The 11,795-nt window shown below is 54.2% G+C and overlaps 1 protein-coding gene across 1 annotated transcript in view; it reads left to right on the forward strand.

Annotated features, from left to right (window-relative positions):
* The window catches only part of MVK (mevalonate kinase), a 34,000-nt gene extending 30,550 nt beyond the window's left edge, over positions 1 to 3,450 (forward strand). The window contains exon 11 of the mRNA XM_032301057.1: positions 3,258 to 3,450. Coding sequence (XP_032156948.1) covers positions 3,258 to 3,325 — 68 coding nt within the window. The 3' untranslated portion in view covers positions 3,326 to 3,450. The remainder of the gene's footprint in view (positions 1 to 3,257) is intronic.
* Positions 3,451 to 11,795: the final 8,345 nt, after the last annotated feature.

Consider the following 11,795-nt stretch of genomic DNA (forward strand, 5'->3'; position numbering starts at 1 on the left):
GGACTTCCTCCCCTTTCATCACAAGGCAAGGCTGGATTTTGCTGATACGTCCTGTCCCCAGAGGGAGATTGGAGGGAAGGGCCACCCCTTTCAGCCCTGAGGGATCGGAGCAACTGGTTGTATCTGGCTGGGCTGCCTGAGACCACAGTGTCAGCCAGTGATGGTCACATGTCTGGAAGTTGGAGGACACGACCTTGGAGGAAGAGACTCCCCTCGAACCGAGCACCTGCCTTCTGTTGCCAAGACAGCGCATCTGTTCCACTCCCCCTTTGACTTCACTGGGCGGGGGATGTTGTGTGCACACTGCTGGCCTTGTCCTTGGCGGGCATCAGAGTGGCTCTCACCCGCCCCTTGTTACCATCTCCTACCATCTGCCTCTAAGAGGCACGTCCACTGCTTGGTGGACACTGGTCCTTCAAGATCATTCCCAGATAGAGCCACAAGGACCTACACTCTCCAGATGAGGAAACTGAGGCGCAGAGATGGGTCACACAGTGTGGTTGTGGCAGAGCTTGGACTCAAACCCAGGCTCTGAATGGCTGAGGGTGCTGGGTCAAGGTGGGGCATCCCAAGGCCAGGAAAAAGGGCAAGAGGGCTGCTAATGTGTCCTCGCTGGCCCTGGGAGATGCTAGTGCCTCTGCTGATGCCCATCGTGAGCTTCGACCAGAGTGGGTTCCAAGGAGGACTGAGGGCATGTGGATGCAGGAGCCACAGCTTTGATGGGGAGTCAGGTGAAGGTGTGTGACAAGGCCAGGATAGGGACTCCCCACCTCCCACCTGCCTCATGTGGCTGAGGAGAGCACCGTGCAGGGAGTCAGCATTTCTAAGTGCTGTGTGACTTAGGTGAGTGGCTTCCCCTCTCTGGATCTCCGTCTCCTTCTCGTATCTGAGATTTGAGTCCCAGGCCCATGAGATGCACCTGGGCGCCGTGGCCTGGTCTTGTTCCCTGCCTGCATCTCAGCATCACTCTGATAACCTCTCCCTGCTCAGGTGACTCAAACTTACAGGCCTCCTGGGACCAGACAGCCAGCCACCAACCAGCCAGGCCTGGGGAGGACGAAGCAGGCCCCTCCCCCAGCTCCAGCCAACTGTTGCCCTGCTGGGTGGTGGACCCACATCCAAACCTTTCTATTTAAAGAGGATTCAGAAATCTGGATTTTTGGATAAAGTTTGATGTTTGAATACTGTTCAGTAATAAAACCACTTTTAAAACAACAACAAATGATCATGTCAAGCTCGGATGCAAAATGGAAACCACCCCAGGGTTGAGACCTTCAGAAGCTGGGCTCCCCCTGGCTCTGGGGAGTGAGCTGGGGTATGGGGGCCACCCGGAGGGGTGACGCCCCCGGAATCTGATCATCCCTCTGTGCCCCATGAAGCGGCAGGCCAGCGGGTGGTGGGGCGGGGCACCAGCGGCTGGGTTGCGAGCTCTTCCCCGGGAGGCACAGATGGTATTTTTTTTTATCAGTGTCAGCACGGACTTCTTTCTGCTCTGATGACTAGATTCTAAAGAGGCAGTGACATTATTCGAGATAACAGAGGGAGCAGAAAAAGGGTCAGCGATGGAGAGAAAACGGCAGAGCCAGCAGATAAAGGAGAAGCCGGAGGGGGCGGAGCACCCTGGCTGGGGGTGCACCCCCCATTCTTGTGATTCTGGCTCCCTAAGCCTGGCTCCCTGTGGTGGGGGCTGGAATGCTGCCCGGCCCAGGGCCGCAGAGAGGCCCAGACAGCTGCGCGGAGCTGAGCTGAGCCGCCTGCTCCGCTCCCCGGCAGCCCTCCTCGGCCGCCCGGCCGCCCATTCCGCCTTTTCAATTCGATTCAATTAGGACGCCCCGCTCGGAAGCTTGTCTCCTCTGATATCCAGTTTAACTGACAGGGGATTAGTGCTGTTTGTATTACACACACACACTCTCTCCAGCTGCTAAACCGCCAGCAGGGCCCTGGGACCCGGTTATTTATGGAGCTGGCTGGCCGTACCGTCCCTCTCCGACCTGCTTCCTTTGGAACAGAGGGCAGGGGCCCTGCTCTGTCCTCCCCCTCCACCCCCACCACTTCCTAATCCAGGGGTCTGAGGGCCTGGGCAATGGAGCCGAAGAGCCCAGATAGAACTGGGTTCGAATCTCAGCTCTGCTGCTTGCTGGCTGTGTGACCTTGGGTGAGCAACGTTACCTCTCTGAGCCTTGGTTTCTTTATCTGCAAAATGGAGCCGAGGAACCAGCTCATCGGGTGGCTGAGGGGATAAAGTGCGGTGGCAGGTGCAGGGCACTGAGCACGGGGCCTGTGTATTCTCAAATGTTACTTGGCACATGGGACAGAGTGACAGTTCTGCCCCGGATGCTGTGCTGAGTCACAGAGGAGGTGGCAGGGGCCATGCCGATCCAGCCTGCCTTCCAGAAGCCCACACGCGGGTGCAGGAGGAAAAACTGAACGTGGAGTCCCTCCCGGTGCTACCGGAGCTCACACAGGGAGCCCTGGCTAGATGGGAGTGCTGATGGCAGTGACGGTGATGGAGATGGAAACAAGTGCCACCCAGGCCCTTTGCCTCTGCTCTTCCCCTCTGCCTGGGACACCGACCCCCACACACACACCTCCCCCATGCCCCCACACTTCACCTGGCTGGTACCCGGCCTCAGTTTACCACTCACCTCCTCTGAGAGCCTTCCCTGACCCACCCTCCTTCTAATGCAGCTCTCCCCTCTGGCCCTCCACCTCTCCCTTTGCTTTATTTCCAAATGTGCCATCTTTTGTTGACTTGCTGCATCTCCTGTCTCCGGGAAACTGCCACTCCCTGAGGTCACTCATCGGCGCCCACTCACTGTGCCCTGCAGTCTAGCCCTGTGCCTGGCTCATTCGAAGAGCTTGAGTCTTTCTGGATGAACTGATGCATAAAGAAATGAATGATTGAGCAGGAAAGTAGACAGATAGGGGCCCCCTTGCCTGCAATGTGGCCATCCTGCTCAGATCAGGACATCTGGCTGTCCTAGGCCCCTGCCCAGCCCTCCAAAGGGGTTTGCTGGGTCTTGGAATGGGTGGGGGTCGGGCATTGGTCAGAGCAGGTGGATGCTTCTCTTCTCATCCTGTCTTTACTCAAAGGGAAGGAAGGGCCTTTATAGACCTTCTGGAACTCTCAGCACCCAGGGGACTAGTGAGTCCTTTGAGGTGACAGGCTGGAAGGCCCCAGGCCTAGTAAATGTCCTTATCTGCGGGGGAGGGCCTCGTGCTGCCAGCTCCCATCTCTCCCTCACTCCGTTTCACAGATCTTGGGCGTGGGGGCTCCTGCCCTGAGGAATCCAGGTCTGAACACTTCTGCAGTTCAATGCAATGAAGTAGAAGCCATTACTTCCAGCACACTCTGGTGCCAGGCTCAACACCCATGACCTCATGTTATGCTCACAACAGCTCTCCATTCCCCAGAAGAGAAAGCTGAGGGTCAGAGTGCTGGTGGGGTGTGCCTGACATCACCCAGCCAGGATTCTGAGGTTCAATAGCTGCTCATCCGTCTAACATCTGCTGTGTGTCAGACACTTCAGTGTGCACCATCTCCCTATGTCCTGAGAAGTAGGTGTTCTGTGCCCCACTTTGCAGAAGGGAAATTCGAGGCTCAGAAAGGTGAAATGGCTGAACCTCAGTCTCACAGCCTGCTAGGGGCGGAGCTGGCTAGAAACACAGGTCTGTCTGTCCTCATATCCAGTTCATAACCTCTACCCTGCGGTTTCTTCCTCAACTCAAGGCCCTGGGGCATTTCAGATTGGTATAGGGCCTGGGTGAGCAGTGAGGGCACCCATCTGTCAACTGGCAGTTGCTGAGTTTCTCCGGAGCCCCTGAAGTATGACATAGTCTCTGCTGGTAAGGGAGAACTCATCCAGCTGGAAGAATATCAAATAAATATGTAAAGAGTTACAAGAATTCAATGACATATAGGAATGTTGAGTACTCTCCCAGGGTGCATGCATGACTCACAAGTCTGAGCCGTTGGGCAGGGAAGGCGACCTTGAAAGATACATGGATTTGGAAACAGAAGCCTACAAAATAATCATTACAATTACAATGACCTGATCATTATGATGGTGATAATAATCATAAGTAATGACTACGGTTCAGCCCCATATTGTAGGTCTTGCTGTTGCCACTTCACAGATTAAGATAATGAGGCTCAGAGACAGGAAGCAACATGCCTAAGGCCAGCCAGCAGGTAGATGGGGTTCAAGCCCAGAGCCTTTGATCTCAAAGTCCCTTCCTCTTCTCCGGCCCTGGACTCACAGAGTGTCACACTCACAGAGTGTCACAAGCAGCAGGCATTCTGGCCTGGGTCTTGATGGCTGAGCCAGCATTTGTTCCCAGGGCCAGCTTCTTGGCCGAGGGCTGAATGTGGCTGGGGCGGAGGTAGCCAGTGGAGGTACTGCCTGAGCTCAGACGAACCCCTCCCTGCCCTCCAGGGCTTAGGGGGCAGAGCAAGTTAAGCAAACCGATGATGACGGTGAAGAGCAGTAGATTCCGAGTTACCATGGGAGCCAGGGAAGAAGAGGGATGCATATCCCCACCTAGCATGGAATCAAGGAAGGCTTCCTGGAGGAGGAGGTGCCTTGGTGGAATTTTGGCTGGGCTAGAAGGTGAGAGAGGGCATTTGAGGCAGCAAAGGCACTGAAATGAGCAATGCTGTGGCATGCGCAGAGAATCCAAACATGATTCCATATTCATTTGGAACCGACAGTAAGTATGAGGCCAGTATAAAGCAAGCTTTATCCTGAGGGCCCTGGGGAGCCAGGGTGGGTGACAGGCAGGTATGGCGGGGTCATATGATGCCTTAGAAAGTTCTCTGGCTGTCACATGATAAATGGAGGGGGCAGGGGGAAGGGAGTAAGGTCAGAGGTACAATGGCTGGACAGGGGCAGTGGCATTAGAGGCAGGTGGAGAGGAGGTGATAGGAAGATTTTGTAGGTGCCTGGGTGGCCTTCAGTTTTGGAGTCCACCTTGTCACCCTGTTCAAGGAGAGGGTATACCCTGCTCCCTTTCTTTGAAACTGGTTCTCACTCTGTCGTCTGGACAGCTGTGTGGTGGCAGAATCACAGCTCACTGCAGCCTTGAACTCATGGGCACAAGCGATCCTCCCATCTCCGCCTCTGAAGTAGCTGGTATTACAGGCATGCAGCAGCATGCCTGGCTAATTTTTTACATTTTTTTTGTAGAGATGGGGTTCCTGCTATGTTGCCCAGGGTGGTCTCGAACTCCTAGGCTCAAGCGATCCCCCTGCCTCAACCTCCCAAAGTGCTGGGATAACAGGCGTGATCCACTGTGCCTGGCCGTATACCCCTCTTTTGATAGTCTCCGGCCAGAGGTGGGCCTCTTTGCTAATGCCCTAGTTGGCATGGAAGCCCTTTACATCAGTGCTCTAATGAGGACTGCCATAACCACGTCCCACAAATGCAGTGGCTTGAAACAACAGATTTTCTCTCTCGGGGTTCTAGAGCCCAGAAGTCTTGAATCAAGGTGTCGGCAGGACCACGGGCCCTCTGGGACTCTGGGTGGAATCCTGGCTTCCGGTGGTGGCCAGCAGTCCTGGGCATCCCTGGGCTTGTGGCTGCATGGCTCCAGCCTTGGCCTGTTGCTGCACGTGGCCTTCTCCCTGTGTGTCTGGCTTCACATGACGTTTTCTCTTATAAGTACACCAGCCCCCCTCATGACCTCATCTTAACTTGATTACATCTGCAAAGACCTCATTCCAAATAAAGTCACACTCATGGGGACCTGGGGTTAGGACTTCAAAATTTCTTTGTGGGGGACACATTCCATTCCTAATAACTCCTATGGGGCTGGGCATAGTGGCTCATGTGGGTAATCACAGCACTTTGGGAGGCTGAGGTGGCAGGATCGCTTGAGCTTATGAGTTTGAGACCAGCCTAGGCAACAGGGGGAAACCCCATCTCTACAAAAAAATACAAAAATTAGCCAGGCATTGTGGTAAGTGCTCATAGTCCCAGCTACTTGGGAGGCTGAGGTGGGAGGATGGCAGTTTGGCTTGAGCTCAAAGCCCGTGACCAGCCTGAGCAACATGTGGAAACCCCAGCTCTACAATAAAATACAAAATTAGCTGGGTGTCATGGTGAATGCTTGTAGTCCCAGCTGTTCGGGAGGCTCAGTGGGAGGACGGCTTGAGCCCGGGAGGGAGAGGTTACAGTGAGCCAAGATTGCACCGCCTCACTTCAGCCTGAGTGATAGAGCCAGACTGTCTCAAAAAACAAAACAACCCCTAAGGACAGGGGTTTGCTGGTTGGTTGTGCCTCTGTGGTCTCTAGCCAGAGCCTGGTGTATGTCTGTGCTCAGAGAGGAGATGTGGATAGAGTCAGGGTGCCCAGCCTCTCCTCCGTGGGTGACTCCAGCCCCTGCTGCTGACAGCAGCAGCCACAGCACGCTTGGCATCTGGGCAAGGCAGGTCTCCCGGGAAGCCCTCTCCCACGGGCTGTTCTCTGAAAGAAGTGGTGTTGATGTCGGCAGATGCCTGTCACTTCCCTTCCCCGGCAAAGTCTCAAACTGTCAGAATAAGTGAAATAGTCATTGCCTATCTTTGCGTTCGAGATTTTATTGGCAGTTTCATTGTCACCCAAAAAAACCTCCTTTTCTCCGTTGGCGTTTTCATCAGGCAGGTCTGGGGGCAGGAGGAGGAGGCAGGGCTGGCTCCTGAAAACAGGCCTTGGCAGGTCATGGCGCTGGTTCGAGGTGGGGCAGGGGGTGGGGGAGACCCCGTGGTGGGCTCTGCCATGCCTTGGCTCCTGCAGGCAGCTGCTGGGCACTCCCTCCAGGGAGCCAAAGGAAGTGAAAGATGGAAGACGAAAACACCCTGAGGATCCCTGGAGATGGCCACGGTGGCCAGACCACACAGTGGGGACTCAGGCCCTTCCCCCGCACTCCTCGGTGGGAATTAGGGAGGCGTTTTGCGGTGGGGTAGGAGCGTGGGCTGTGGCGTCAGACCCACCTGGCGACAGGCACCTTAGAGCAAAACAGGAACCTTCCAGTGGCTGAGGGCTTGACCTGGGCCGCACACCCAATTATCCTCTTCAGTCCTCCCCAGAACGCAGAGAGGTGAGGCAGGCCGGCCAAGGTTACCACGGCAGAGAAGTTGCAGGGGCTGGGTTTGAATCCAGGCTGTGAGACTCCAAGCCTGGCCGTGAACCCACTTTGGAGGGTTAGTGGAAGGAGTGTAGGTGATACTAATTTTTTTTGGAAACAGGGTCTCTCTCTGTTGCCCAGGCTGGAGTGGAGAGCAGTGGCGCGATCACGGCTCACTGCAGCCTCTGTCTCCCAGGTTCAATTGATTCTCCTACCTCAGCCTCCCGAGTAGCTGGGACTGTGGGTGTCCACCACCACACCCAGCTAATTTTTAATTTTTTATAGAGGTGGGACCTCTCTACGTATTCCTGGGCTCAAGTGATCCTCCTGCCCCAGCCTCCTGAAGTGCTGGGACTACAGGTGTGAGCCGCTGCGCCCGGTAATAATAAAGTGTCAACACAGTACGACGCACATGGGGACAAGGCCATCGGTTATTGTCATTGTTGCTGTTGTCTGGGCACAGTGTGGAATCCTGGGCCCCTTGTCAGTCACTGTCTGTCCTGGGACTTTCTGGACATTACTGGGTAGTTTACCCACAGGGTGGTCTAAGGAACCTCCAAGGGTGTGGCGTGAGCTCAGGAGTTCCCCTGAGTCTGGGAGTCCCTGTGTGGGGCTCAGTCCTGCTCCGTGCTGCCGGTGCATTCCGACCCTGGCCCCCCGGGTGCCACTCCACCACATCCAGGCATCACAAGGGAATCTGAGGCCCAGAGGGCTGTCCCTTGCTTAGGGACAGGGAGGTGGATACAGTGGTTAGAACCACAGATTCTGGAGTCAGTGAGCTCCCTGTCTGAGTTCTGGCGTGGCCACCTGCTGGTTGGTTAACAAGTTGCTGAGTCTCACTAAGTCTCAGTTGCATCCTCTGTACATTGGGATAATAAAAGATTCCCCTGGAGACTGGACACCATGGCTCACACCCGTAACCCAGCCACTCAGCAAGGAGGATCACTTGAGCCCAGGAGTTCAAGGCTGCAGTGAGCTATGATCGCACCACTGCACTCCGGCCTGGGTAACAGAGTGAGACCCAGTCTCTAAAAAAAAGCAGATCCTCCTGGTAAGGTCAAGGGGCCAAATGTTACTACACAGACGACATTAACACACAGAGAAAAGAAGACAGAGTTTTGGCATCTACAGGATCCTTGAAGATCTCAGACTCCAGCCCGTTCTTGGTGCAGAGGAGGAAACTGAGGCCCAGAGATGGAGAGGGTTTCCACTTAGCCACCCCGCAGAGCAGGGCTCGTTACTTGGCCCCTTGACTCCCGATCCAGAACGCCAGTCACCTACCCAGCTGGCATCGTCCTGGGAGTCCTTCCGCCCCTCACCTGCCCCTCTCCCCGTGTCTCTGGCTTCGAGAGCCCCAGCCGCGAGCCCGCAGTGAGGAATGCCATTCTCCCTCTCCCCGGCACACTGAAGGTTTTGAAAGTTAAAGTATTACCGTCGGCTTTGTTGTTGCCTAACTACGACAGACAAATTGAGAACCAGTTGTCAAAATGTCAGTGCACAACAAATCAACATGCAGAACGAGTCGCAGCGCTCTGCGGTGTATAATTAAACAAAAAATCCCTTTTAGAAATTTCAGCGAGCGTTGGTTCCACTTTATATTTGTCTGTGTGATTAATAAAGGCAGCTAATTTTCAGACTTTAAAAACAGCTAGAAAATAGCTCCTAATTACATATTAGGTTCCTCACGGCCCCCGCTGCGCTCCGCCGGCATTGGTGGGCCGAAGAATTTGGCAGAGTCTTAATTGCATTCTGAGCATCATCTAATTTTAGTTAAATGTAATGTAATCAGCAGCAGATGTCTGAAATAAAATATGAATTATGAATATGATGAAATTTCATTCTTGAATAAAAAAGTAATTTGCTATTTAGTTCATTAAAGTCATAGAGGTTTATTAGGAGCAGGTATATATGGCCCGATGCGGTTGTATATTAGGGGATATCTGAGAGACAGAGAGAAACCCCAAAGGGACGGGAAATTTCATCCAGGGGTGTCCAGTCATGATTAATGACTGTGGGGGCTGGAGACGCTCCTGGGGACCCTGGGTCCACCCAGCCTATAACTTCCTTGGGCTCTTTGAGTTTTGGTGCAAGGGGACTTACAGAGGGAAGCTCAGGGTGCTACCTCTGAGCCCTGTCCCACCCTGGCACCCACCCCCCCTCCTTCCTGCCCAGGACTAGTGTCCCCTGCTTCCGAGATGGGCACAGTGGAGAGCTGCTCCTTAGACACTGCTGTATGTGGGACACTTGCCTGGGTCTGGTGAACACAGCATGAGGTAGTGAGCAGCTTCCTGTGTGCTGAGCAGAGATTGGGGCTCTGCTTCTCACTGTGTGACCTCGGGCCAGAACCTCAGTTTCCCTTTCTATATGAGAGGGCTAAACAGTGCCTATCAGACACTCTGAATGTACCTGGAATGTGGCAAAGCCCCTGTTTAGTGTTAACTGTTGGAGTTGCTGTTATTAGCCATAGAGGTAATATTTTAAATCGATAGTAAAATGTCTTCTTTTGTTTTCATCGTGTGTGTGTGTGTGTGTGTGATGGAGTCTCACTTTGTCACCCAGGCTGGAGTGCAGTGGTGCAATCTCAGCTCACTGCAACCTCTACCTCCCGGGTTTCAGTTATTCTCCTCCAGAGTAGCTGGGATTACAGCTGTGAGCCACCACGCCTGGCTAATTTCTGTATTTTTAGTAGAGATGGGGTTTCACCATGTTGACCAGGCTGGTCTTGAACTCCTGACCTCAGGTGACTCGCCCGTCTTGGCCTCCCAAAGTGCTAGGATTACAGGCACGAGCCACTGCACCCCGCCTGTTTTCATCCTTGTTTGCTGTTTAGAGATAGGGTCTCACTCTGTCACCCAGGATGGAGTGCAGTGGCCCTGTCATAGCTCACTGCAGCTTCCAATTCTTGGACTCAAACGATTCTCCTGCCTCAGCCTCCCAAGTAACTGGCACACACTACCATACCTGGCAGTGTATGGTAGAGACAGGGTCTATGTTCCCCAGGCTGGTCTTGAACTTCTAGCCTCAAGTGATCCTCCTGACTTGGCCTCCCAAAGTGCTGGGATTATAGGAGTGAGCCACAGCACCTGGTCTGTTTTGTCTTGTAAGCAGCCTATGATGAAGGTCACAAGTTCTATTCTGTGCTTTTTAGCTGAAGCTGAGGGAGGTTAAAAGATGTGTCTGCGGTTGCACAGCAAATAATTGCCAAAGTCGAAATTTGACCCAGAACCGTCCTGCTCCCGGTGTTCCCTGCTGCATCCAAAGCAGTGCCAGGACAGCTGGTGGGAGTCCTGGCTGAGGATTCTGGAGGGAAGCAGAGAGAGGGGCAGGCGGGTAGGCTCTGCCAGAAGCTGCTCTAGGCAGTTCGGGGACAGAGGCTGTCTCTATAGCCTCCCACTACACACCAACCAATGATTTCCTGCAATTATCTGGAAAAGATTAATTAGTAAAGTGCACATATTGACTGAAGGGCGCCCCAGCGATCGATAACTTGGGAGAGTCTCCTGGGTATCCAGAGAAAGAAAGAAACTGAATAGGAAAATCGGGGCAGAGGCTCATTTTGCAACGCTGGGGTCATGCAGTCAGCTCTCTGGGTCAGGGCCAGCTCAGTGTGACTTTGTCTCAGCTTTGAGCAAGATCTTTTGCTTCTCTGAACCTCAGTTTCCCCACATGTAAAGTAGAGGGCTGGAATGACCTCTATCCAGGGATCTTCCTTCTGCTGGAGGAAGCTCTGGGAAGAGAGCAGGCACTCTGGGGGTACCAGGGGCGGATGGGACAGCTGATGTGGAGGGAGCCCCCTTCTCTTGGTCTTGACCTCCTGCTGCTGAGGCAGAAGCCTGCAGGGGGCCGGGGAGGCCTCAGGGATCCATGGTGGCTGCCACCTGAGGGTGAAAGACAATGTCTAGTCTTTCTAAGGAAGACCAGCGTCTGCTGGTTATGGTTTCTGGCAGGGCAGAGAGTCAAGGGTGTGCATCTACGGGTCAAGATGATAAGCTGGGGAGACAGGGGAAGAGTTCAAACCCCAACCCGCCACCACCCTAAGCAGCGCCCTAACAGTCTCCTCACCTCTTTGAGCATTAGTATCCTTCTCTAAATAGTGCGGTCCTGTTGAGCTGCTGGCGTGAGCCCATGACGCAGACCAGTGCCTGCACAGAGCAGGTGCAGGGTCAGCAAGGTGCTGTCACAATGAGCTACTAGAGTCTCCCCGCAGCCCCAGTCAGCATCCCAGCAGGACATGGTATTCCACTGGGATGGTACCAGTGAAGAGTTTAGCCAAGGGAGCTGTGTAAACAGAGGTACAAACCAAACAGGGATGCTAAGACACTCAGGGTCTGGAAACAGCAAGGACCCCCCCTTCTAGCTTCCAAGGTCTGATGGGGCAGAGATGGAGTTACCGGATCCCATTGGGAGCTGGAGCCACAGAGAAGGGTGCCACTAGGCAGGCAGGAGCCGTGGTCACAAAGGGACACATTGCTGCCAGGAATACAGCAGTCAAGCCAGCTGAGCTGGGCAGACACCCTGAACTCTTCCTCCTCCCGCGTCTGCCATGGTGTGGAAGCTAGGCAGGGTCTGGCCTTGCTGCGGCTTGGATGGGGGACTACCTGGGGAGACGGGCTGGAGGCTTTGGCTTCCTGATTCCAACCCACTCTCCCTCTCTTTGTAATGCTTCCTAAGCACCTCCTGACACTCTGGAT

This window comes from Sapajus apella, unplaced genomic scaffold (genome assembly GCF_009761245.1).
Source record: "Sapajus apella isolate SASKATOON/1434 unplaced genomic scaffold, GSC_monkey_1.0 scaffold2, whole genome shotgun sequence".
NCBI classification, from domain to species: domain Eukaryota; kingdom Metazoa; phylum Chordata; class Mammalia; order Primates; family Cebidae; genus Sapajus; species Sapajus apella.